A 26,827-nucleotide genomic window follows, 5' to 3' on the forward strand; every position below is an offset into this window, starting at 1 on the left:
GGACTTCTAATCCTCCTTCAACCTTATCTAAAAAACAAGCTAATACACTCTTGAGGAATTTAATGATAACTTTTATATATATATATATATATATATATATATATATATATATATTTTTAAGCTACTCTATTCTTTTTTTTTTGTATAGTGTTTCGCTGCGATAGTAATGAATTCACTGAAATATAATATCAAGGCCAAAAGGTGAAATATAATATAATGAAGGTGGGTTCAATTCAGTCTAAAGGTCATAACCATTGAACATTAGAAGTTTCATTATTGACAGCAGCCCAACCCTACATGCATATATGTCTATCAGCTCACAACGACCTCCACAAAGTTTCTTCCTGCTAAAAATATCGCTGTCCTTTCAAACATTATCTCTGCTATCTTTTTACATGGCCGGAAATTTTTTTGATAAAAAAAATAAAAAATAGAGTATATACTTATAAAAGAAAAGAGCAAATATATGTATATATATATATATATAAATAAATTATCTAAAGAAAACATAGTATATAACCGAGTACAGTCCTCGATAATTTACGATATTTAAAAAGGAAAAAGGAATAATTACAGTACCTCCTCCTATAGTTTTTTATTTTTATTTTTTCATTTAGTGATTAAGTAAGAATTTTTTTATTAGTATTGTGAATTTTTTCAAAGAAAAATATTAAAACTGTAAAAAAAAAAATGTATTATAAAAAGACAGTTTGCCTTGCGGAAGAGTCCCTCGGTGGTCTTCATCCAAACAAGCAAAGCCAGCAATTAAGAGAAGGAAGAAAAAAAACTATTAATTAAGATCATAAATTAATATAATTTTAAATTTATTATATAATAAAAATAATTTTATAATCTATCATACTACTTTTATAATAACTTTGAATCTAACTTTGTATCAAAATTCTGGGTAACCCATATTAATCAGTACCGGTAGTCTGGTACTCCACCCACTCACTCAAACAGACGATGGATCATCACTCGCTATCCAGGATCTACGACAATGACTTAACAACAGCACCCAACCCTACAACACCTCACCTGCTCCACAGAGTTACAAGTTACATCCAAAAATATCATAATCTTTTCATAACTCATACATCTTTTGCTTTCATGACTTCCTTTTTTCCTGGCCGGATATTTGGCAACATCTTATGCTCAGAAATAATGATAACTCGCAACAGTAATGTTATATTAATCGTGACCCTTTTATCACTTTTGAATCATTTTTTTTTCAAAGAATTATTTGAAAATTGATAGACAATACCAAGTAATCATAGTTATAAAATAAAATAAAATAAATTGGAACGATATTATGGGTAAAATATTTCATATCAACTACTAATATACGGCAATTTCATGTAAAACTTGAATATATATTTATATATATGCTCAATACTTATATCATTGATCTGTACAAAACTCAAAATTAACTAGGTATCAATTATTTCATATTAAAAATAAAAAAATAAAATTCTAGGTCGGCTTCGCCTTCCCAGAAATTTGATTTAACCCAAACCGAATATTCTATCGATATATATTTCTCTCCTTTTTTTCAATTAATATCGGTTACTATTAGCATCAGCATCTCCACTCGAGCCTGACTTCACCACCGGGGCCCACGACGTGCTGACTGGGCTTACGGAAGGTCACGATGTGGCTGCTGACCATGAACGCCGTTACCGGCTCCGACACCCTGATTTCCTCCATCTTCAGTTCCTGAAGCCTTCTCGCGTACTCCGGGACGTGCACTAGGTCCCACACCACCCCGACCCCACCTGGTTTCAGCACCCTCACCACCTCCCCCACTACCCTCATCCTCTCCGCTGCCGCTTCCACCGTCCTGTGGCCATGCTCCTTCCCCACGGTGTGTACAAACACCCCAGATACTACGACGTCGAAGCAGTTGTCTCCGAACGGCAACCTCCTCACGTCTCCCTCCTTGCACGTCACGTACTCCCCGACCCCCTCCAGCTTCGCCGTCCGCAAGGTCCGCAGCGTCTTCGCCTTCGACCGGTCCAGCCCGACAATCCGACCAGAACTGCCTTCCTTCTTCAGCTGGGTCGCCACGGCGTTGAGGAGGATCCCGCGGCCGCAGCCAAGGTCCAGGGCTTGCTTTACCGTCGACCAGTCGTTCACCGCGCTCACCATGCGGAGGGCCATGTCGTGGTGGAGCGGTACAGCGGAGTAGAAGAAGTTAGCCGCTGCGAAGAAGAGGCAGACGGCGGAGAGGGCTGTGACGGAGCCGGTGAACCCCGCGGCAAATCTGGCCGTGCCAACTGGAACTCCGCCGGCGTTGACAGTGAGGATGGACTCGAAGAAGCCCCGGATCGGGTCGAAGTAGATGAGGTAGAGGATGGAGAGAACGGTGAAGAGAAGCGCGTGGAATAAGAGGAAGAGTAGAGTTTGCCACTGGTCCAAGCCGTAGATCGCATAAATCTGTGTCCAGTCTCTTATCGTCGTTTTACTCATTTTCTTTTGGTTCGTCCACTAACCTAATTCGAGAAAAATGAAAACCTGCCAGTTGAGAAGAAGGAATCAGGGCGAGAAATCGAAAAACAAGCAATTTCCTTTCTTGTTTGGTTACTGAGAAACATGAGGCAAAGAATGCACAGTAGTGTAAAAACTTATTGTACGACGGAAAATAATTACATGGGGACAAATTGGCGGGCAATTAATACGAGTAGATTAGAGTCTAACTAAAATTAGACAATAGTAGTAACGCATTTCTTTTGGAAATTTCCCTCCGTTTCTGGGCAAGCAAACAGACAAATAGTAGCACAAAGTACGGGGCATTTCTTATCGTCACATTTACATACTCACAGTGAACGAAGTTTCTGAATAAGCTCAGACCATCTGATCCAGGAGCTGCAGAGAGTATCTTTTACCGATCCCAACACGGAAAGCAAGATCTCAGATAACTGAGCGCCCAAAAGTCCTCTACACGCAGAGAGAGAGAGAGAGAGTCACAGTTGCACATCAGCGAGTGTTAACTGTGGCGCACTGAAGACGATGACGACGATGTTATCATCTCCAATAAATTCACGCGCTTTCGCTCGTCCGTTAACGATTTTGGTTGAAATTCTCCAAGTGAAGAAACACAGCCAAAGCTCCAAATGGGGCGTCGTCGCGTCGACCTTTTGAGCATCAACAAAGATATTTCAAAAAGAAAATGTAGCGCAAACAACACACTCTCTCTTTCTTTATGGCCGTGAATCTGTACGGACTTAGGAATTGGGAAGTGCGATCCTGGTTATGTATAGAGTGTACGGGGCAGGAGTTAACCGGTTGAACAGGCTCAGCCGGTAGCTTGAATTTTGGGTGGAGATTCTCCCAACTCCATCTAGGTGGCACTTTTATCAGTAGTAAAGACCGGCCAATCAGGATTTGAATTGGTTATCTTTTTGGAAATGTTAAAACAAAAAATCTACAGAGATCTGATTGGTTTGACAAAAGAGAAGGCCTATGTTTGAAAGACTAGTTCCTCACAAATTCAAAATGCAACCTTGTTGATGATGGCCGAGTCTAGCTGTTCCGTACATTTTACAAGACCCTATTTATCTTTGTACCCAAGTCTATGGGTTGGCATTTAATTTATTGGGTCAATGACTCAATGGTTGAACAAGTTTGGTGTGTTCTTTTTTCTCTATTAATATATATTTATATTTATATATAAAGCAGATTGGAAGAGTTCAACATATGGACATGTTTTTTTAAAAATTTTTGTAGAGAAACTTGTGAAATTGTACAAGAAATTGAGGAGGAATCAAGAAATTTGAGAAATTGAACAAATCAAACAAATTGAGCATAGTGTGAATGAAAGCTTCAACTTTTGTATGTCTCTCCAAATCTTAAAATTTAGCACACTGTGAAAGTAAGGTTGCCTCTAAAGAACTTGAAAAATAGAACAAGACAGGCACAAATTGAGATCCTTTTTACTTTTTTGAGAATGGTAAGAAAAGGAACTACTGTTTTACTAATCTTCTATCTACAACATGCCTAATTTTTCAAACAAAAGGAATCGTTTCACATTTATTTTTTAGACTGTATTTAGATGCTAAGCTTAAGTGAATTCTTTATGAATAGTATTGAATTGAGTTGGTGGAATGAATTATGTGAGGTCTATTTAAGATAAGTTTAAATGTGTTTAGATATTAAGATGAGTTTAAATATATTTATAAAAAGTTGAAAAAGGTTATGAGTCCCACGTATAAAGAAATATTGAGTTAAAAAAAGTTATTGATCCCACGTATGAATTTAAATTTAAATTTAAAATTTAGTCTAGATGTTAGACTAAATTTAAAATTAAATTGAACTGAGTTAATCTCAGTTGAGCCTAACAACCAAACCAGACCGTCTTCACGTTTATTTGTTGCTTAGTTTTAAAATTTTATTTTTTAATTTTTTGCGGGGATGCACTAATCATGTTCTTAAACAAAATCATAGGCAAAATATTAGTGTAGAAGGCATCCCAGCATCTCCAAGTACAACAAGTTCATATTCGCCATAAAAATTAAAGTTAATAAAGAATTATTGTTTAACAGCATGGTTTAAAATAATACAGAATTTTATACAATCTATCGATTTCAAGAATTTTGGATTTGCATAATTCTAACGGTAATTCTTATAAAAACATGTAGAATTTTTATTATAATTGATATGGTTTTCTAGTAATAATAAATCGTGTTTGTATTTTATTTCAAGTTATAAAAATACTTGGACCAAATTTGAGGTCACTGGTCACTGCCGGTGGCCCTTGACTTTTCCTCTTCATGAACCCCTCCGGCCCTCCCGTTTCTCATTATTTTGGAAGTAACCCAACTACCCTTTGTCTTTTTCTTTAGAATCCAGATTAGAGTTGTTCTCAACTTCTCACACTTGCATGCCTGCTTTTGTCAACGCGGTTCCAAGTCACCTAGAAAATCTTGGCCTAAGCTTGTGGATCCCCAAGCATATAAATACGCTATTAATATATATATATATATATATATAGATTGAACTCTTCCAACTCAATGAACAGCATTAATTATGAATGGAGTTTAGGTAGAAATAAATGAATTTAGGTCTCCTCCTAATTCACGGCACAGAAATAATAAACTCACCCAATGTGTGTTCCAATTTTCTGTGTGTTTTTTTTTTTAATTTTTTAATCTAGTGATCAAGGAAGTATTTCTTAGTTATGTTATGAATTTAAAAAAAATTTAAAATATAAATAAATAAATGCTCTTCCCAGGACGAAGCTTGTGCTACATCCTCGACTCTTCACGGCAAGATACAAAATAATCGGTTGATTTTAAATAACAAATTGACAAATATCGTCTCCGGCATTGGGGCAAGGCCAAAGAGGATTGCCTTATGGCTGCATTTTTCATGCTTTTATAATCAATACGTTCTTCATGAGCGCGTGCGTGGAACTTCGTTTTTCTTTTTTTCGTATTCTTCAATTTCTTCCCGCCTCCCCCTCATTTACCTTACTAGAAGATGTGGATGATGATGATGTGGATCCTAGTAGGCATAGTCAACATTTATAAATGCCAAATGTCAAACCCATTGGCGATAACATTCTTTTGAAAGCTACCTAACCCATTAATCATCATCTTATCGCATGTGACCTAACAACTTCAAAATCAACTAGAATTATAATATTAGGAGAATGTCAAAAATTCAAAATCAGCTAGAGACGCACCCATAGAGCTTGGGATTTCCTTTTTTACGGATATTATAAGCTTCTAGAATTCAAGTACAGGCCTAGTTTCTGAGGTCCTCTGGTTAAAACCCCCTTTATAATTTTCTTTTTCTCTTAATTTTAATTTTTTAGCGCCTTTTGAGCACAAGTGGAGTTCCACCTTTTACAGCCTCCGTGGTTTCTCATTTGCCAATAATCCAGGCCAGCCTCTGGTGGGCCTTCACAGTAAAACTGCGGCTCATATCGGCCAGGCCAACCTTTTTTTTTTTTTTTCCTCGTGGGCCTGTATCTAATAATTTTGACTTTCTATTTATCAAACATTTTCCTGTTCAGGCGGTAAAGTCATATCAATAATACATTCTTGAACTAAGATCTTTCTTCAAAAATCAAACATAATTGAAATGGAAATCTATACTAAATGAGTCATCATTGTTTTATTTAGATCAGGTAAATGTGTAAATATACTTCTTTTACCGTAAAACTTATACTTGGTCATGGCTCATTTCCCCAAAGCAATGTGTCAATTTTGTCAATTTTGCTAGACATGGAGAAACATTATGGAGCATTGTCAAATTTGAGTACATCCGGGTGACCTCCATAAGCATCCCTTTTCGGCAATCTGCTAGCCCTGAATTGTTTTAAAGAGCTCAAAATTAATATAAGAAGCAACCCATAAGAGAATAAAGTAAATATTTGCAAAAATGATGACCTGATCTCAAACCAACTTGGACAGAGTTCTCATACTTGTCAACCTGTCGATCAACTTCTAGGAAAATAGAGCAAAAAATGACTGAACCACATACCGGTTTGGGATAACAAGAAGAGATGACGAAGAAAATGGAAGATAATTTTGTGAAATTAAATGCTGCTATACAGATTCATTCCCATTATTTATTTTTAAGGTATGACCAACCAAAACCTCAGATCGATTAGTTTCGTATTATATTACAATACTATAAAATTCAATAAGCTTACCCTGCAAAAGTCCAAATTTAATGACTCCACAGTGCACTGGCATGATATGGAAGTCTCATAAATTAGAGGAATCCCAGCTAGCATAAACAGCCCCGATGATTTTCTCATGCAATTTGGCAGAGCAGGCAACTATTCCCCGGTCAAGACCTTCTAAGAACACTCCCTTTGAAAAGTCCAAGGGGCGCCCTCCAGCATCAGTAACCACACCACCGGCTTCTTCTACAATGACAACACCAGCAGCATGATCCCATATCTTCTCTTTATACCCAGATCTTGCAAACTTCATAAATATCTCAGCATCTCCCCGAGCTATGGCTGCATATTTCACCATGCTGTAAACACGCAAGGGCTGCTTTCTGCCATTAGAGTGAGAAAAGCATTCCATGAGTATACAGACATAACAAAACGTAAGCTTCCTTTCTATTTTTTTTTCTTTACCCTTTTTATGGACAAATAAAAGCACAAGTAAAATGAAAAAACTTCATAAAACTCTAATACCAGTGCCATTGGAATCCAATTAATTAGTAAGGGACTCAAAATCTTGTGGTGGGTTCAAAATGGAAAAGGTGAATGACAAAGGAGTGACAAAAAATGAGAACAAAACTCAGCTAATCTACAGCAATGCCTCATAGATTTAGCTTGTATCTCTTTTAGATAGATAAAACTCATGGGATTGAATCTACAACCTCATCTCCAACCCTTAAGATATATGCTATTTGGTCCAAGATTCATGAAAACTCAATGGTTTGATGCCTCCGTGAAAGCACCACCCAACACACTAACATAGCTAAGCAAGGCAGTCTAGCTATTACTGCAAAGCAAAGGCAAGTGTTTGTGGCAACTAATCCTGTTCCTACAATAGTACACTTCCAATGACGGGCATGGATAAACATTAAAACCGAAACCCCTCTATAGTAACATAAGTTACCTTCTACTTTTGCAAGTTGTCATTGTGCAGGAAACTAAAAATAATCAAACTTCTAATTGACAAGGAAATTGCATATAGACTACTTGATTATGTCTTACACACACAACAGACCTGAGGCCTACACTATGAGCAACCCCTGCCGTGAAGGAATGGTTTGAATTTGCCTTCTCTACCGACTCACAAAATGTTGCCAATGACGGATCATCAATAGATGAAACATGAATCCGTCTAGCAGAGTTTGGCCATTCAAGCTTCTTATCTCCATGGACTAATGGTTGCATCCATGCCTCACCACTGCCTCTTCTTGCATACATAACACATCCTTCTTCCCATGAATCTAAACTGGGTGGAGACAATTGGGACATATTTTGATAGTGTTCATGATGAAAATTTAACCACTCTTTCTTCATAGGATAATTGGGGCATCCAAGAATGCCTAGAACAACTTGTCCATCCTCCATCAAGGCTAAAGCTATGGCATACTGATCCTTCCGTACAAACCCTAGTGTGCCATCAACCGGGTCAAGTATCCAATGTCTTCCCGTGGGGCCCCCAGTTGAGTTGCATCGACCGATGGCCTCTAGAATCTGTAGAGTCCCAAGGACTTTGTCTGGTCTCTGAAGACCATACTTGGGTGCATCTGCCAAGCATTTATTCACAGTGTTCACCACAGCTGCCAACAAATCTGCTGAATCAGCCTTGGAAAGAGTTTTGACATCTTCTTCGGCAACAATGGAGACATTCTGACTGCCCAAAATTTCTGACAGTATCCAGCTAACAGTTGCTTGGACACTCCAATCTGTTTCCACAGAGACATCAAGAGAATTAGCCAACCAAACTCGATAACCTTGATACAAATTGCATTCAGATGCATATGGATCAGATTATCCATTAAGAGTGAAAAAGAAACTTCTTATTGCCAGAAATTGAACTGGTTATCACTGCAGCAAAATCCTAGCATATAATGGGGAATAGAATTAGTAGAAATGACGCACTTCAGCTTCAGAGTCATTATTATATTCTTTCAAGAGTAGCTTCAGAGTCATTATTATATTCTTTCAAGAGTAGCTCTAACCTATTTCTGGTTGAATATAACAAAATTTTGGACATATACACTAACCATATCATAAACAGAGTAAAGACCATTTTTTTATGCTTTACATTTTCAACTAGGGCTTTGTATGGTGACCATCGGAATCTCACAAGGACAAATTTGAACTTTTAGGCCATATGACCCAAGAGAAACTTTTACAAGCATTCATCATACTCGCTCCCTCTTCTTATATAAAAAAAGACTCGAATACTTGCTGCTAAGATGTTCATTGGACTTGGTTTTCTGTCAGACAGGATATGAAGACAGTAACTCCTTAGAGACTTATTTTTACCGGGAGAAGAAGGGAACTTGACACAGTGAAAACATAAAGAGTACAATGCTGTGGCATCACTAAATTGAAGATAGAATAGCATTACTACCTCACAGAATGCATTTTGCACAATGTGGCAGCCCTCCAACCAAACTCATATAAAAATGTTACAAAACCTTACATGATCATTAAGCACTATTTAATACTGATTTCAAGCTCACTGCTACATTATAAAACCAGCCATTTGCACAATTGCTCAAGAAGGCACAGCAGCTCTGGAACAAGAGAAATTATAGTTGCAATCGTGACTCGTGATTGTACAAGCATCGCGCAATAAATTTGAAAAAAGTGAATAAATACGGGACCCACATGAAAAAAAATTAATTTTTTAATAGTAGACCTCACTCCTTTTCAAAGTGATTGCATCGCGCTTGCGCACTGCACGAGTGTACGTAGCATTACTTCTAGAACAATAATGCATTTTTGCAATCCTAGACACCTGTACCTTTTTTTCATGTCAATGCCAGCACTTTCATTGCTTTATTGGCCATATAAGTACATAATTTCATAATTCATGCAAAGAATACCCCGAGACATCTGCATAAAGCAGAATTAAGCAAACTTCATTCGCCAATCAAGAAGTACAATAAATATTTTTATGTAGCGGTGAGCTTATCTCCGTTTGCCAAAACCACTAGCTCCATTGAATCCTCTTCCTTTTGTTTTTTTAACAGAAAATAAGTCACCTTTGTAGGAAGAGCTACTAAACAATTAGGGGTTGGCTCAAGTGGTAAAGGCCTTGAGCTTGGGGGTATGCTCCCCCCAGATCTAAGGTTTAAATTCCCTTGGGTGCAAATAATCTCAAGGGGCCATAAGACTAGGGATTTTTCCCATTGAATTACTCGATGTGCACTTACGAAAAACTCATTGCTGAGAGCTTGTGCAACTCCGGGATTAATCGAGACGCTGTTACTAGACACCCTATGCCAATAGAGGGAAAAAAAAAAAAAAAGAGCCACTAAACGACTTCAAGGAAGTGCTAGTTTTTTAACTGCCTTTTCAAAACATCAATAATTTCTTACTGTCTACTAATGCTAGAGAAAGCCAGGTTTCATATATCCTCACCTCTCGAAGGATCAATATATCTCAGTATCAATCAGCATGAATCCTAGATGGAAACCGACACCGCAATAACAAGCATTATGGTAACGATTCCCTAAACTCCGGTGAATGAAAAAATCTGAACCATATGGGGATGTTGCCAAGCATCTCCATAACATTGACACCCGGAAAGCTAAATTAGGTACATGTTGAATCTTATGTAGTTATGTTTAACCGAACTTTGTCACTAAATTTTGCAAACTAGCGTAAACATCAGCAGTGCATCAAGCGTGGCCAAGTTGAGGCTTCTCTCAACGGGGTTCGCGAACTCGAAATTCTAAATTTTCGTATACAAAATTTTCCCAACAACCATACAGGCATAAGAGCAACATAAATGCTAATCACAGATGAGAAATTCCAAAATGCAATACATTCATAGCACACCCACCAAAAAACAATACGCCAAATTCAAGAGAACAGAGTTCAAAGGAGAGAATGCAATGTAAATGCATACCTGCGACAGTCACAGGAGAATCGTCGTCCTTGGATTTAACTTGGTCACTGCCAGTAGAAACCAGCCCCTTTTGCACCATCTGACACAGAGAGCACGCCATGTGAACCACTCTAACGGCTATATCCATTTCCTTAGAGTATTTGTCACTCTCCATTATTGAGATTCAACAACCTTCGAACGAAACCCAGATGAAACGGAGAGAACAATGTTTTCCTGAGACACCCACCTCCAGACCTTTGCAAATTAAATGCTTCTACATGATTTTTCTTTTCTAGGCTGTTCTTGACGCTTGTTATGGTTCAAGACAGGAGGGAATTGGTGCGTATGGTTCTGTCTATATCACTTGCATTCCCCCTGGATAATCGGGCCACTCATTGCATCTTATATGTTGGTGTTGGTGTTAGCTAAGGAGTGTTTGGTTATAGGAAAACGAAGGAAAATGGGCGAAAAGCATTTCTCTTGATGCAATACGCTAATTTCTTTATTTTATATATATTTTTTGATTTCCAGAGAGAGCCACAGGGCCCACTGGGGTCTCTATGGAGAAAGATATTACCTTTTCTTTAGCCAATTATAGTTGGCACGTCAGATTTTTAGAGTGCCAATTGGGGGTGGGTCCTTCGACTTCTACCGAAAGCATCACCTTTACTTCGGGTTGCTGGGCTGGCTTAATGATTTTGGGCGACAGCCTCATGGGCTCAAATGTATAATAAACATAAATGAAGAATTATGACACGGACTTTAAGGAGGTCGCTTTTTAGGTAATTTTGTACTGTTTGTAACAGACCAAGGACCACATATTTAATATTTTTATAACCAAGTAATGTCTTGCATTTTGTTTATAGAAGTAGTCTTTGGGTTGGGTACATGACAAAAGGATATTTATAATTGTAAAATATAAAATATGGTATAATATTTTTGAAAAAAAGAATAAATATAGGATTAATAATAAATCTTATTTTTTTTAAAAGAGTTGTATGTTATTTATACACTTTACGGCTATATCTAATATTATTTTATATTTATAAAATACAAAGATTGAAGAAGGGGAGGGGCAGCTAACCTTGCCATCTAAAATTGTAGCGGGAGATGGCAATAATAATAATGAGGTGTGTAACCTCAGTAACCTATTCTGTACTGGTCAATGGGAAGCCGGGGCAAGTTATTAAACCTTCAAGAGGTTTAAGGCAGGGTGACCTTTTATCACCCTACCTTTTCATATTATGTGTAGAGGGGCTGAGTTGTCTGCTAAACCAGTCAGAAAGGAGAGGGATAATCAAAGGTTTTCAAGTGACAAGAGGAGGCCTTTCTATAAATCACTTGTTGTTTGCAGATGACTGCATTTTGTTTGGAAGAGCTTCCATTGAGGAGTGGTATAAATTGCAAGAGCTATTGAAGACATATGAAAAGGCCTCGGGTCAGTTCCTTAATAAGGACAAGACCTCTATTTTCTTCAGTACTAACACTTCTTTAGTTACTAAGAACAGAATTTTGCCAGCAAGTGGGTCAGTAGCATGTGGAAGCTATGAAAGGTACCTAGGCCTTCCTACAGTTGTTGGAAGATCAAAGTTCAATACATTCAGAGTTCTTAAAGAGAAGATTTGGCACAAAATCACTAGTTGGAAAAACAACTTTCTATCTCAGGCTGGTAAGGAAGTTCTAATAAAAGCTGTTTTGCAGGCCTTGCCCACATATACAATGAGTGTTTTCAAAATACCTCTGAAGCTTTGTAATGAGATAAACACCATGTTCTCAAAATTTTGGTGGGGTAAGTACCAGAAGGAAGGGGGAATTCAATGGAGGAAGTGGGAAACGATGGCAGGGCAGAAAGGGAAGGGTGAAATGGGCTTTAGGGACCTGAATTGCTTCAATCTAGCCTTGTTAGCAAAACAAGGGTGGAGATTCATTCAGTCCCCTAACTCTCTGGTCTCGGCTGTCTATAGAGAGAAGTACTTCAAACATTCCAGCTTCATGGAAGGAAAATTGGGCTCTAAACCTTCTCTGATATGGAGAAGCATTTGGAATGCCCGAGATTTGATTAAGGAGGGAATGAGGTGGAGGGTTGGTGATGGCAAGAAGATTCGAATATGGGGACAGAAATGGTTGAATACACCTACTTCATTCTCTGTTCAGTCACCAGTATCAGTGCTTAGAGTGGATTCAACAGTCGAGGAATTAATGGGAGAGAACAAAGGAGAATGGAATGAAGAAAGGATTCAAGCTATCTTTCATGCAGAAGAGGCAAAACAGATTCTAAGTATTCCACTATGCAAAGGCAGAACTGAAGATAAAGTAGTCTGGGGGCCATCCAAGAAAGGGCTGTTTTCTGTAAGAAGTGCCTATTACCTGCAGAGGGACATAATGAGAAGGAACAGAGGGGAGTCTTCTATGGAAAAACAGGTTGATCACAGATGGAAGAAGATATGGGAGCTCGAGGTGCCAAACATGGTGAAGGTTTTCATGTGGAAGGCAGCTAATGACTTACTAGCTACAAAGAAAAACCTATACCAAAAGAAGATAGTGAAGGATCCCAGCTGTCCTATATGCCATAGTGGAGAGGAGTCAGTGATGCATGTACTATGGGAATGCAAAGCAGCAAATGATGTATGGGCAAACAGACTGAGTGAACTGCAGAAATGGCAAAGTGCTGAAGGAAACTTTATGGCTTTATGGGAAAAATTGATGGAAGGGCTTGATAGAGAAAAGTTAGAAGTGATAGCCATTCAGATGAGGAAGGTTTGGCTAAGAAGAAATACCTTTGTGTTTGAGAACAGACTCTTATGCCCAAGCAAACTACTCATATCAGCAGCAGAGGTACTGGAGGAGTTTAAGCTGGCTAACAGAAGGAGAAATGCAGGTGTTCAACCTAAGACACGGCCAGTTCATAATTCAGTTTGGGTTAGGCCTACAGAAAATTTTGTAAAGGTGAATTGGGATGCCTCCTTTGATATTAAGAGGGGGAAAATGGGAATGAGGGTTATAATGAGAGATGTTAATGGAGAGGCTTTGCTTGCAGTATGTGACAGAAAGTTCTATGTACAATCAGCAGAAGTGGCAGAATGCTATGCTCTTTGGAAGGCTCTGAAGGTGTGCAGCGAGTTGAATGCGCAGAAAGTGGTCTTTGAAGGAGATGCTAAAGGAGTCATAACAGCAGTGCAGTGTGATGAAGAAATTTTGTCTGTCATAGGTCCCATAGTTGATGATATTAGGGAGGTTCTGAGTAATAGGAAAGAATGGAGTTTACATTTTGACTATAGAGAAAGGAACAAAGTTGCACATAATTTGGCAAAATTTGCTTTAAGTTTAGAAGAGGAAAAAATTTGGATAGAGGAAGTACCAGACTGCATTATTCATAGTCTGGATGTCGAAAGGAGATGTAAGAACTTGAATTCTTAAATGAAATTGAGGTCTTTATTTCAGAAAAAAAAAAAAAAAAATTGTAACGGGAGAAAAAAGAGAGTTTGTGTAAGTAGAGTTTATAATATTGAAAACAATAATATTCTCTTTTGTGTCGTATAATGTCATTTTAAATCACGGCAATTGATGATATTTTAAATGGTTTTAAAGTCAACCATTTAAATAGACAAAAAAATTGTTATTTATCCTCAATGAATAATTAATTTTGTAATTCCTAATCATGTCAACTGATGTATCATATTTTTGTAATTCCTAATCAGGCCAGTTGGGCATCATTTTCGTGGATCGCATCATTCAAGACAACAAAGTCAAGAACTCATAAAAGTACGTAGCTACTACGCTCTTATCATTTTGATATGAGAGTGAAAGATTCATTTTAAATTCTTTTTTCTTGACTGAATGTTTATTCATTTATTGATGTGTTTGAAAAATAGTACAAGTACTTAACAACCCAAAGTCCCAACCATATAGAATAGCATAATTAAGCCAATCAAAACCTCATGAGTGATGGCCGCTAGCTGCAATTTTCTTTTTCTTTGTTCTAGAAAAAGGGTTTGATTGGAAATTTGGAGCATAGCCAATGCCGAAATACCCCCCACCTCCTTATCTTTATTTAGTTACGAGTTAGCTTGGCCTTGCCCAAAATGCTTTCGTACCCGTGTATCCATTAGTCAACAATGGTTGCTCAAATTATGCTATCAATCGAGAAAACGTGCTCTGCTCAATTCAAGATGATGATGATACGGATTCTAGGAACAAACTCATTCGTTTGGATACACATTAGAGATATTTAGAATAATAATAAAATTTTTAAATTAAAATGAGATGAAATAATTTATAAAAAAATATATATTTAGATAATAAGATGAGATCATGAGATAATTTTTAATTTTTTAAATTTAAAAAAGGTGTGAGTCTCACTATGTATTCACAATTGTTTATATATTATTTATGTCAGTTTGTACTGTTTATGTAATATTCATGTCAGATTTTTACTATTTATATACTGTTTATTATTGTTTATTTAAGAAGATATTTTTTAAATTTAAAAATAAAATATAGTAGATTTAGATTGAAAAAATTAGTGTACTGTACAGATATGGAAAATATCTCATCTGTATTGACCATCCAAACCGGGATTGATCTACCTACCTCGGGTCCCAGTCGGGAAACGTACATTAATTGTAACAAATATCAAGTAATCAGCTCATGATCATTTGTTTGCAAGACTGTACGTACGTGCATGGTCTATGACAAAATTATATTAATGAAAACAAATCTAGTAATATTAATCATCAATGTGAAAGTTTAGCAGAAAGATCATATGGTAATATATATTATAAATTATTTATAATATGTGTAACGAATGTCGTAACATGTGGCATCGTGCTTATGCTAACTTTTAAGTAACTCTTAATAAATATATATAATGATAAAATTAAATGGAGAAACTAAAAGAAAAGCACCAAATAATTAAAACGTATTAGATATCTCCAAAAACAGCCCTACCTTTTAATGTTTTTTATTTTTTTTCAGAGTACCACGAACCATAGTGATCCTGGGTGATCATCTTCTATATGTTCATCCATATCGTAGTTAAAGAGCTTATAATATATGGCAGGCAAATTGATAAAGAAACATGTTATTTATTATCAATTATGTCAACTTCAATTACAATCATCATCAATGTGTCATATTAATTTAAGTTATTTTTTTATTTTAATAATTAACTTGTAAAATTATTTTTAAAATGTGTGATCGCATTAATACTTATGATTACTTAAAAATAATAATAATAATAATAATAATAATAATAATAAATAGCTTTATTAGTTGGAAAATGAATTAAAACACTAATTGATAGTTCTCTCTTTATGTCTAAACGAATAATAGATCAAGAAGAACCTAAGCGAGATATATAGAAACATTCATGTCGACTGGACAGCCAAGGAAAAGTCTATCTTTACGATAGATAGTACTAAACGAACTACCTCTCATTAATTGCCCAGATCGAAGAACCATTCCTAATCCTAAAGGCCAATATCAAAGTTATAATATCTATGTGATCGACACGTCGATCCATGTGAGAACCATGATACACCTTTTTTTTTTTAATAGTGATTCATGATATGTATTTTTCATGTCAGTAATATGGCCTGAATATTATACATCTTGAGTAATGGCACCAACGCCTTTTACCCTATTTGAATGGGACGACATGCAGTTGAGACCACGTTGGTTCACGAAAGTGTCGTAACGATGGCTATGGTCCTCGCTTGCTTCAACTCATACGAGTGTGTCTCAATCATGGCAGCAAGTATTATATATTATTGTACTAGATCTTATTACCTAGCTAGCTGGCATCCTTACGATTTTTTTTTTTATATAATTAAAATATTTACGTGACTAAAGAGTACTGGAATACGCAATAATTACTCTTTTCTGTTTACCCAGCGAACCACATCTACCCATTTGCACGCACAACACGCGGCGGTCAACCGCACTCTCGTCATGAGCCCCCTACGCAGGTTTACGGTTAACGGCTAATATAGCATGAACAAAAAAAAATATCGAGCTACTCGTTCTACACCGATGATCTAACGCCACCACACGTGTCGCCCATCCAGCGATAGCTCCAACGCTGTGGTAATCAGACTATTAACAGCTCGAGATCGAGCTTTTAACATCTTTATTACATAAATGCATGTCCATTTCAAGCTTACGTACTAAGTTGTCTTATACTCCGGAGTTTTGAGCTCCGTGCATGTGTAATTAGCTAGCTAGCTGATTGGCTTGATATTTTTTCCCAGAGTTCAATGGTTTGCTTCTGTTTTATGGTGGATCAGAAGAGGAAGGTGAGGAGCACGAAGCCGGTGGCCGGAACTTGCTCCCGGTGCGGTGGAGGAGCCAGCGTCGGCGACATGATAACGGCGACACGGTTTTGTTATGTACCGATTCATTGGAAGTCTTGGAAAGCTATCATATGTACTTTCTGTGGAGCTATTCTTAAATCTTACAGATGAACAACTTCAAGCTGTACGGTGAGCTTTGTAGCTTTCTGAATTCATATTCTAGTTCGCTTTCTGTGTGGAAAATAATTAATTAATCAAGGTGGAATTATTACCCTAACTGGGTGATTGATTATTAGGTTTTTTGTGCTTTGCATTTTTTGTTTTTGTTCTTTCAGAGTGAGTGTCATGGTGTTTTTGTGGAGGTTCTTCCCGGCGTAAAAAATGTCATCAACTCCAGCTTGTTCTGGAAGAAGTACAAGTACCCTGGCCGCCTCTTCTTTTCTCCAGCTTTCGTTTGTTTGGCTCTTAATTAAGTGATTTTATAAATTTCGAATAATCAAATCGTTTTTGGTTGTATTCTTTTCTCCAGCTTTCGTTTGTTCAGTTCTATGTAATTTTGCTTCATTCTCGCTTCTGTTTTGGGGACTGAATAATAAAAGTCTTAACCAACTTCCTATTTTTTGTTGGAAAATATATAGTTGTAAGTATAATTGCGCACTAATCTGTACATCAATGTAATATAATTGGTCAAAAAATAGATTTTATTAAAAATAGTATTAATTTAAATTTTAAGTATGAATAAATCAGTATGATATACAGATTAGTGTGTGACTATAATTATATATAGTAAAATTCTTTTTTGTTTCTAGAGAGGAGTAACAACGTTAATTATCCATTCCGCCTCCCAAATCAAAGGAAGCTGCACATCACATGATAAGATCAACCTCCTTTTAACTTTTAAATATCGAACAGGCCAGGTTGGTTCACGACAACATCTAATAACCGGTCAGTCCATTATGTCTCAAATAACAGTCCCCAATATATGAGTGACACGTAGACATTCTAAATTAATCCTCACCACACATCAGATCTGAAATTTCCAAATCGATTCGTCACCTCTCACATGGAAAGAAAATCTCCTCCAGAGTATCCTCTTCTCCAGACCAACACACTGCCTTCTCCACTGCAAGCCTTCTCTCCAAAGCATCGTCTTTCTCCATTGAGCTTCCCTCCGCCCCCCCCCCCCCCCCCGACGGTGCAAGAAAATCGCATTCGCTGCTTGTCTGTGATTGGCCAAATCAAGTACTACATGTATGTTTTTGACTAATTCTTATATGCCCAAGATCGACGTCCTTCTCTGCTTGTGTTTTATCTCAAGTGTATTTTATGCTTAAAATTGCAATAAGTGTATTTTATGCCCAGGATCGTCTACTGCTTGTTTGAGTGCAAGTCTCTACATATCATACAAACATCATCTTGCAAGTATCTATATCTCATGCTCTTTATTATACAAAATTTGTTAATACCAGCAAATTGTAAACGTATTCTGTACATGAAAGCTTATAGATGACTATTTGAAGCAAATTGTAACTGTATTTTAATTTCTTTTTCTCTTCTTTGGTGGTTTGACGCTTTTTTAGATGACCATTTGAAGATGGAGGGTTGGTGCATGGAACGTGTTCGACGGGTGACGAAATTGGTGATGGGAGATTGATGATGGTATCGTGCGACGGTGGGCGACGGAAACTACAGTGTGCGATGGTTTTTTGAATAGGGCTCAATTCAATTTCTGAAGGGGTGAGGAGAAGATGTGTTTTATCATCTAGCGTGATGAGCCTATTGTAATTTATGTGAAATTGCTAATGTGGCAAAATGTTACTGAAGGGCTATTAATGTCTCAATGTCGAATGGATCGCTGCAAAGCATTTCTATTATAATTAATGTGCCTTAAGAACTTTAGCACAAGATGACCATAATGAACAGTCTCAAAATTAAGCAAAAAGAAAAATAGCTAAAACTCAGAACTACATTGGTAGAATCCCAAAAAGGCCAAAAAAGGCTGCCTTAATCCATAACTTTCTACTTAATACTAGATCATATTTGGCCCTTTCACAAAAACATCATACACAGCAGAGCTTTCAAAAATTCTTCTCGAAATTTTTGGGATCGGTTTGATAAGTGAGAAGAAAATTTTAAATTTTAAGATGAAATATTTTAATATTATTATTATTTTGAGATTTGAAAAATTTAAAAAAAAATTAAATTATTTATTATATTTTATATTAAAATTTAAAAAAATTGTAATGATGAGATAAAAATTTTATGTTGTCAAATTGAACCTATTCAACCTAATGTCACGTGACTCTCCTCTCTTTTATTTGAGTCTTTTAAATTCGAATAATATTATAAAAGAAACTCTTTTCAATCACATAGTTAGAAGGCTTCCATACTATATTTTACAAATCATGGAGGAGTAATTATCAGATAATCTCAAAACATAGACATATGATACTAACCTTTTATAAATATAAATACATTACATTATCTTCATATCACACGAGATATATATGTTGAATTTGTAGAGTCTGGTTGATCTACTCGATCGAGTGAATAATGTAAAAAATTAAAAATTATAATTTTTGTTGTGTGACAGTAATATGTACTTAATAAACAATGAAGTAGTTTTGAGGGTTTTGAATAATGAGATTTCGCTTCAAAATATATTTTATGTTTTTTAATAACAATTAAATCATTTGCACATCTCGTTAAAGGTAGGCACATTAATTAATGTGTGTCGTACGTGTGTGCTTAATTCTTGTATTTTTGTAATTATTTCACTGTCTCATTTTCGATGTTCGTGGATGTGATTCATTTCACAACAATATCATTAAAATCGGTTGTAGTCATCTTATGTATTTTTAATGCTGTCATGTGATAAATCATAGTGGGTGCAAATTAATAAGCGTTGTTATATATAATCAATTTTGTATATTTATTATACTTTCTATCTATATGAGTGATTAAAATAAGTATTTTATATTAAAAAATATCATAATTATCCACATTAGTAGAATGGAGAAGGATGAACTGTAAAACCATAGTTATTCACCGTAGAGTACTGCAATTGTCGATCACTAGCTAGCTTGGTGTAGGCTGGCTCATCAATTATGGGTAATCAATTATTTTGTCCAAGGCCAATGATAAGATGGTATATGACAACAGCATAACTCAATTACAGTTAAAATTGTGAAAAGCGATACTCATCCTCTACCTTACCGGCCTAGCAGCTGGCTGCATACCGTCTCGTGGGTTTATGTGTGATTAATGCACTTAATCCAAAAAGACTCAGTGCTCGATTGGCTAATATTGTATGTTTAACGCTCTTTTATTTTATTTTATTTTATTTTTTTGTAATTTTCCATTTGCCGTCCATGACTCATGAATCTGTCAATCTCCTTCCCACCCTTATCAACGATAAAGTAGCCAAAGGCTTATTATGAAAATAAGTAGGGGTGTTCTTCCGACTCGAGCCGACCCGGATTTTGCATTTCCGACCCTACCCGGAGATGCCACTTCCAAATTGAGCTTCTGCTTCCGATATTCCGTAACCCGATTTGTCGAAATAAAACGGAATCCGATTGGGATCGCTTATTCCGATCATAATTAGAATAGTAGAAGCCAAAAAAGGTAAAGAATTACATAATTAGAATTGCTTGTAAAATTAGACCAACCAAAGAAAAAAGCACAAAATTGGAAAAGCAAGAACTTCAACCAAACTTGCAGGATCCGAAGAAAATATTCATGATTGGAGGGGTTGGTGTCAGCAGCTGTGCCAAAAATTCCTCACTTAAGCCAAACTCACAGAAGAAGGCCTCTGAGATAAATTGTCAATACTCATCGACTGTATATTACAGTACCAAAATTATCCAAAAAATTATAACAGTTTTTCCATCAAAACAATCGACAATTGAGAAACAAATGGAAATAACAGATCAAAACTTGCCTTTGAAGAACAACAACTTATTAACAGAAGCTCTCTCTCTCTCTCTCTCTCTCTCTCTCTCTCTCCCCCTTCTTGCTTTAGATCAGATATATAGAAAGAGGTGAAACCGAGACAAACAAATCCTTCGAGCAAGCGAGCTGCGGTCTGCGAGGGAGATGCGAGAGAAAACGAGCTGCAAGCTGGAGCCTGTGAGATAGAGAAACTTAAGCAAGTTGTGACGGGCCGACGGCGAGGGTGAGGTTAGAGAAAAGTGTCTGCGAGCTGCGAGGGATGGTGGGAGAGGTCAGAGACTCCGATGGGGAAAAAAAAATTTATTAACTTCACTTTAGGGGAAGTAGGTGATTTATTATTCGGTAATCGGTTATTAACCGATCCGAACCAAAAAAAATCTGGAACAAAGCGGAAGTCTTCCGTTTCCGTTCTTTCTCAATACGGGTCGGTTAAATCGGGTCGATTATTTCGGAAATTTCGGGTCGGGTCGGCTGACCGGTTAAAATGAACAGTCCTAAAAATAAGTACGGGCTCCAGTGAAGACTGTTCAGTATTCAGGCCCAATTTCAATGATGGGCCTAATTTCGCAAAGGCAGTCACTGACTGGCATGATGAAGTTCTCGTTCATAACTTTTTTTTTGAATAAAAATAAAATGAAAGAGGCCCAAGTTTATTTGGGTTGGAATGGTTCGAATTGCGCCCATACTATTTAGCAATATTTCTTGAGTGCTATATCGAAATTATTACAATTAGTACAGAACTGTTTTTTATATTAATGTCCTCGTTACGTACGCGGAAGTACCCGAAGTAAATTCCACTCAGAAGCCGATCAGAACTCCGAAGGGTGGAGAAGAGCGGGCCCACAATCGAAAGGCACTAGATGACGTGACATCCATAGGCATGACGTCACCCACGTTGCATTCACCTGCCTGACAGTTGTGGGAGTTGTACCCTTCGTTATCCGTTATGTTTTCGGTCCAATCACTCGCTCCTCCCGCCAGGTGGAAAAAATCAAATTACGAAAGAAATAAAAATGAGTTTTATTATATATAAAAAAAAGTTATCTATTAATTTATATATTAATATTAATTTTTTTATATTTAAAATATAAATTAATATTTTTTAATAAAATTCATTTTTTAATTAATTATATTAAATTGATATATATATTAGTGCACAAATATACTTATAATTAAATTTTTTTAAAAAAATTATTCTAACTTCTTTTTCCCCGATCCCAAAAATATTATTAATTTTTGTTATATAAAAGTTGTTCCCTTTCCTCGATCCCAAAAAGAAATATACAAGAAATTTTGGGTTCCAAGCTAAGTTTATAGGAAAAATATATTATTAATTTTTATAATTCAAATCTTATTCTATTAAGAAAATTTGAAATATTTAAAGTGTAGAGGGATGGTACGGCTTGAGATTCTTCTACATTTGCCAGGAAGGTTTCCTACATTTCCTTCAACAATATCAATTTACTCAATGGATTTGTAAGATTTGTCAATTACATTGTTTTATTCAATAAACTAGCGAAAGCCTTATCAAGTAAAAAGAAATAATAATATTAAAAAAATATGATTGTCATTAAATAAATAATTTTTTTCTTATAAATCTTAAATTTATCACTTTTTAGAGAGATCCAACATGCACTCAAGGTTGAATGGTTTAGAATTATAAATATTATTTTTCTAAAAGAAATTTGACAACATAGAAAGTAAAACAAAAACAAAACATTAGTGATTGGAGTATTCCATAGAGTCAAAACCATGTTCCATGAAAAGAAAAAGGAAACATTTACACCCACCCGACCGGCCTTCCCGGGTGACTCGCAGACCACTTGCGAGATAGCCTGTAAGCCACTAGCAAAGAGGCCATCAAATGACTGTTTTAATTGCTTATAATTAAGCAACGAAGAAAAAAAAATGTGTGTATATATATAATTTAGATTAATATGACAATTTTATTTATTGTGCATGCCTAGTGAAAGAAAATATGGATCAGAAGTTTCAAGTTTCAAATTAATGGCTCGTTAGTTGTTATGTATGTCGGGTACCAAACATCGTTGGACAACATAATTCAGTTAGTACAATATAGACAGCTCTGGACTCTCTCTCAAGAAAAGCCAAAAAAGAACTAGTGATCAACGTGAATGACGGTGCCCATCTCTCTTTTTAGAGAATGCTTGCGTTAATTAACAGCTAATTGCGACTCATGATATATCCTTATTTTATTCAATCAATGTTTATTTATTATTTAATACCTTGGCAAGATCGTAATAATTATGAACTAATGATGCAGTTGTAGCTTTTCGGCCAATATAAAAACCTTTGGTAATTAAGTACTTTAAAAACAATATTTGCTGACTTTTTTTTGTTTAATTTTTAATTTTAATGTTTTACGTATGCATGGTTGAATTTGCTTGTGAATTGCGATGGAGACTCTTGGTCCACCTTAATGCATGCTGGCGTACGTGAATGTCCTGCATCGGCCTGTCTCTCGCATGTTCGATGTTCCGAATCTTATGTCGTGATTTGATTGCAAACTAATATCCAGCTTGCATGTAAGTCTTTCGTCGCCGCCGGCCCCAACCCACCCAAAAATAAAAATAAATAAAAAACAAAAGCTTAATTCATTAGTCAAAAGTCAATTGTTAAATATATATTGAAGCTTGACAACTAGGACGATAGTGCTCGTGGCAATGTGCTCCAATGCGGCGGAAATAGATCAACATGTTACATTAACTTACATTCATAACGTCGATTAGGTGTCCTACATTTTGGGGCCTCTTCATGCCAAACAAGTAACGGCCACTTGACGCCGTTTGCAAAGCATCTTCTCTTAAAATTAGTTGCTATTCAATTTGTTGAAGAAGCTTATAATTTAAAATATTTCGTAAGTACGTTAAGTTGAATTGAGATGAGTTCGATTTTTTATAAATAATAGTAAGTTTAGATCGTGGATCAGTAAGTTTTGTTGGACTTATTTATGATGAATTTAGATGTATTTATATGTTAAAATGAGTTTAGATGTATTTATAATAAATTGAAAATGGTTATGAATCCCGCATATAAAGAAATGTTGAGTTGAAAAAGATCATGGCTCTCACGTGTAAATAAGTTTTGAATTGAGATGAGTTTAGTGATTTAAGAGTTTAATATTTAAATGTTAGACTTAGATTAAAATTAAATTGAACTGAATTGATTTTAGTTTAGTAAAAAATGCCAAAAAAAAGCTTGAAACAACCATAAAAGATTTCATAGTCAAGCCACATCTTTAATTTATTAATAAAAAAAGGTCATCTGATCATGCTTTGCTGGCTTCTACATTTAAGTTTACATCGTTCGACTCATTTTAAGATCAAATTGTAGAACAGATCTATGTGCATGATTGGTCAATATTGAAACGACAGGCCGTTGTATGGTCAGCGATTAAGCTAGTTTTAGAGTCATTAGTGGAAGACAACCAAGCCAAGACCTTTCTTTGTTTATGGAAATATATGAGCTCATTGAGATTTATGTAAATAACGATGCATACAATTAATTAATTAGTTCGTTTTAATCTCAATTGGAGTACAAGAAAATAAACTGTTTGATCATTTAAAAAACCATTTTAAAAAAGAAAAATATTTTAGTCACAAATGTATTTAATAAAAATATATATTAGATTGTAAAGTTACTTTTATTATAAAACAGATTTAGTTAACCAATCACATAAAATCATATTACTTTACATGTAAGTTTATTTTTATAAAATTTTTTTTATGAATGTAATGTGTAGTCACTAATAATGACAGCCTTTATTTCAAAAACAAAAAAATAATGACAGCCTTCCACCTAAATAACATCTTGTATATGACCATGTAATAGAAAAATATTTTTTACATATTATTTTGACTTTTACTTTTAATTTGATGTGATTAAGTCTAATAAAATATATATTTTTATTTAAAATTGTAAGTTGTGAATAGGTTGTTAGAACGGCCTAGTTATTTTTTTAGTCAAAATTTGAAAATTTACTTTTTCTAATTTAACTAGCTATTTGTTAACACCACTACAACAAATTTGATCTTTTCCCACTAGTTCTTTTCCCACGATACGTATTCATAGGCAATACTTACTTGTTGTTACAAATTGTATTAGTGGAAAAAAATATGTTCTTTTATCACGATTTTGTATCCCACGGTATCAAAATCGTGGGAAAAGCTGTTTTTTGCCACGATTTTATGTAGTGAAAATAAAATAACCTTTTGACACCAAAGAGGACAGAGGGCAAAAAAGAAAAAACCTTTTCCGGCAACTTCTTATTGTCGCAAATTTGTGTTTAATTTGATATTGTTTCTTTACCGTTGGATTAAATTTAAAGATATATAGACGGACGGTTGAGATGAAAATTGAAACCTAATATTCCCCCCACCCGTAATCCCTTTCTTAACTCTCTCTCTCTCTCTCTCTCTCTCTCTCTCTCCGCTCCCCCCACGCCGCAGCACCCCCTCCCCATTCGCTCTCTCTCTCTCTCTCTCTCTCTCTCTCTCTCTCTCTCTCTCTCTCTCTCTCTCTCTCTCTCTCTCTCTCTCTCTCTCTCTCTCTCCTCGGCTCCATCCCAGGCCACCGTCACCGCCACCGAGCACGATCACCTCACCGGACCCAGCCACCCCACCCCACGCCTCCCTCTCTCCCTTTCTCTCTCCCCGAGGCAAGCCCAAACCGAGCCGATTGTGCAATGACTCGGTTCCTTGCCGTCACGAGCAGCTCTGCCGCCAGTGGCTGAGCTGCACCACCACCAGCAGCCCCTCACCTCGCCGAAAACCCCCTTCCTCCCTTTCCCCCAGCCGAAGCCCCCAGCTAGGCCCACTGTGAGCCACCTCGACCCACGGTCTCAGCCCCCTCTTCCTCCCTCGCATTCTCTCTCTCTCTCACGGATCCCCTGTGCATAGCCACCAGATCTGCCATCGTGAGCCACAATTGCTGCCTTTAGCTACGACGCCGCACCCCCATGAGCAACCCACCGACACAGCAGCACCTCCCGCACGCTATTCATTCGCTGTCGAAGCCCTTAAGCTTGGTAAAATCCTCCATTTATATCTTTAATGTTTTATTTTAGAGTAAATGGACAGGGGACTCGGTTTGGTGTTGGTTGCTTGCTTAGACAGATTTATAGCGTGGTGTTGATTGCTTAGACAGATTTATATACATGGATATGTAGTATTTTGATTGTGTTGTTGTGGAAATCGAAGGGGAAACAGATTTGGTTGTGATATTGTTGTTGGATTGTGAAGTGTTGGGCCTTGTTGAGAATATGTTTGTAGTCGGTGAAGTGTTGAGATTTCTTAAGTGGGGGAAATTGTGAATGGAGCATGGGTATTGCATTTGTTGGAACTTGAGAAGCTATGTGATTAGTCGGGTGCATGGTATGTGAGTTAAATGGATGATGGTTGGGATTTATGTGAGCAATATGCATTAAGAGACTTATTAATTTAATATAGTAATGGGGAAGGTTGAGTTGTGTGGAGAAAAACCCTAGTGCATGATAATGTGTAAGTTGGGCTAGGTTTATAATTGAGTTGTATTAAGGTGCTTGAGGTGTTGGATATGAGCGTATGGTGTGTTGATGGAGATGGTGTCTTGTAGTGTTGAGATTGAATGATGGAGTTGTGGTGAGCTTAAAAGGTATGATGAAGGTGTTGGGTGCTATATGGACATATTGTTAATATTAAATGTATTGATTATGGATGAGGTTTATGTGAGCAAGTGAATGCTCAAGTAGATTATAAGTTGATCTTAGGTGATAAGGGGGTATGACACATGTATGCTTGGTGGATTGTATATGTATGACTTGGAATGTATTGTGTAATATGTTTGTAGGTGAGAAATGGATGAGGACTTGAGTGATGTTGGATCGCTTTGTGTGCATGTGGAGGATGGGTAATGTATCTTAGTGGTGATCTAAGAGTGAGGAGGGATTAAATTGTAAGGCTTGATATTATGAAGAGGGTTATATTTCAAGGATTAAGTGATGAATTGTATATGTATGAGTTGGAATGTATTGTGTGAATG

General features: G+C 36.4%; 3 protein-coding genes across 12 annotated transcripts; 1 reads left to right on the top strand and 2 right to left on the bottom strand.

The window, feature by feature from the left end:
• Positions 1–1,352: 1,352 nt before the first annotated feature.
• Positions 1,353–3,432, bottom strand: LOC122281986. 2 transcript variants are annotated; one of them, XM_043093882.1, is made up of 2 exons: positions 2,817–3,432; positions 1,353–2,514 (listed from the first exon to the last, which is right to left on the bottom strand). In XM_043093882.1, exon 2 carries the CDS (start codon positions 2,467–2,469, stop codon positions 1,579–1,581), a length of 891 nt encoding a protein of 296 aa, XP_042949816.1. In that variant the 5' UTR covers positions 2,470–2,514; positions 2,817–3,432; the 3' UTR covers positions 1,353–1,578. The 2 variants fall into 2 exon arrangements, with proteins under 2 accessions (XP_042949816.1, XP_042949815.1); XM_043093881.1 differs by having other exon boundaries at positions 2,821–3,429.
• A 2,537-nt stretch (positions 3,433–5,969) lies between these two features.
• On the bottom strand, positions 5,970–11,021 carry LOC122281984 (PAP-specific phosphatase HAL2-like). 3 transcript variants are annotated; one of them, XM_043093879.1, is made up of 5 exons: positions 10,566–11,021; positions 7,698–8,385; positions 6,659–7,014; positions 6,393–6,446; positions 5,970–6,311 (listed from the first exon to the last, which is right to left on the bottom strand). In XM_043093879.1, the coding sequence occupies exons 1-3, from the start codon at positions 10,717–10,719 to the stop codon at positions 6,714–6,716; spliced, it is 1,143 nt and encodes a 380-aa protein (XP_042949813.1). In that variant the 5' UTR covers positions 10,720–11,021; the 3' UTR covers positions 5,970–6,311; positions 6,393–6,446; positions 6,659–6,713. The 3 variants fall into 3 exon arrangements, with proteins under 3 accessions (XP_042949813.1, XP_042949814.1, XP_042949812.1); XM_043093880.1 differs by having other exon boundaries at positions 6,393–6,449; XM_043093878.1 differs by lacking the exon at positions 6,393–6,446 and having other exon boundaries at positions 10,566–11,019.
• A 5,677-nt stretch (positions 11,022–16,698) lies between these two features.
• LOC122281987 lies at positions 16,699–18,736 on the top strand. 7 transcript variants are annotated; one of them, XR_006230358.1, is made up of 3 exons: positions 16,699–17,018; positions 17,170–17,252; positions 18,415–18,736. XR_006230358.1 is itself a non-coding variant. In XM_043093888.1 (2 exons), exon 1 carries the CDS (start codon positions 16,799–16,801, stop codon positions 17,003–17,005), a length of 207 nt encoding a protein of 68 aa, XP_042949822.1. In that variant the 5' UTR covers positions 16,699–16,798; the 3' UTR covers positions 17,006–17,018; positions 18,415–18,736. The 7 variants fall into 7 exon arrangements, 5 of the variants coding, with proteins under 5 accessions (XP_042949822.1, XP_042949821.1, XP_042949818.1 ...); XR_006230357.1 differs by having other exon boundaries at positions 16,700–17,023; XM_043093888.1 differs by lacking the exon at positions 17,170–17,252.
• The last annotated feature ends 8,091 nt before the right edge of the window (positions 18,737–26,827 follow it).

Source organism: Carya illinoinensis, chromosome 11 (assembly GCF_018687715.1).
Source record: "Carya illinoinensis cultivar Pawnee chromosome 11, C.illinoinensisPawnee_v1, whole genome shotgun sequence".
NCBI classification, from domain to species: domain Eukaryota; kingdom Viridiplantae; phylum Streptophyta; class Magnoliopsida; order Fagales; family Juglandaceae; genus Carya; species Carya illinoinensis.

What these genes read in the sequence shown, in the direction of transcription:
- LOC122281986 (XM_043093882.1), bottom strand. Translation starts at nt 2,469, where the DNA reads ATGAGTAAAACGACGATAAGAGACTGGACACAGATTTATGCGATCTAC.
- LOC122281984 (XM_043093879.1), bottom strand. Translation starts at nt 10,719, where the DNA reads ATGGAGAGTGACAAATACTCTAAGGAAATGGATATAGCCGTTAGAGTG. An exon ending in TTCTCCTGTGACTGTCGCAG is followed by an intron (nt 8,386 to 10,565) that starts GTATGCATTTAC and finishes CTGTGGAAACAG; the next exon opens with ATTGGAGTGTCCAAGCAACT. An exon ending in GCTCATAGTGTAGGCCTCAG is followed by an intron (nt 7,015 to 7,697) that starts GTCTGTTGTGTG and finishes CTCTAATGGCAG; the next exon opens with AAAGCAGCCCTTGCGTGTTT.
- LOC122281987 (XM_043093888.1), top strand. Translation starts at nt 16,799, where the DNA reads ATGGTTTGCTTCTGTTTTATGGTGGATCAGAAGAGGAAGGTGAGGAGC.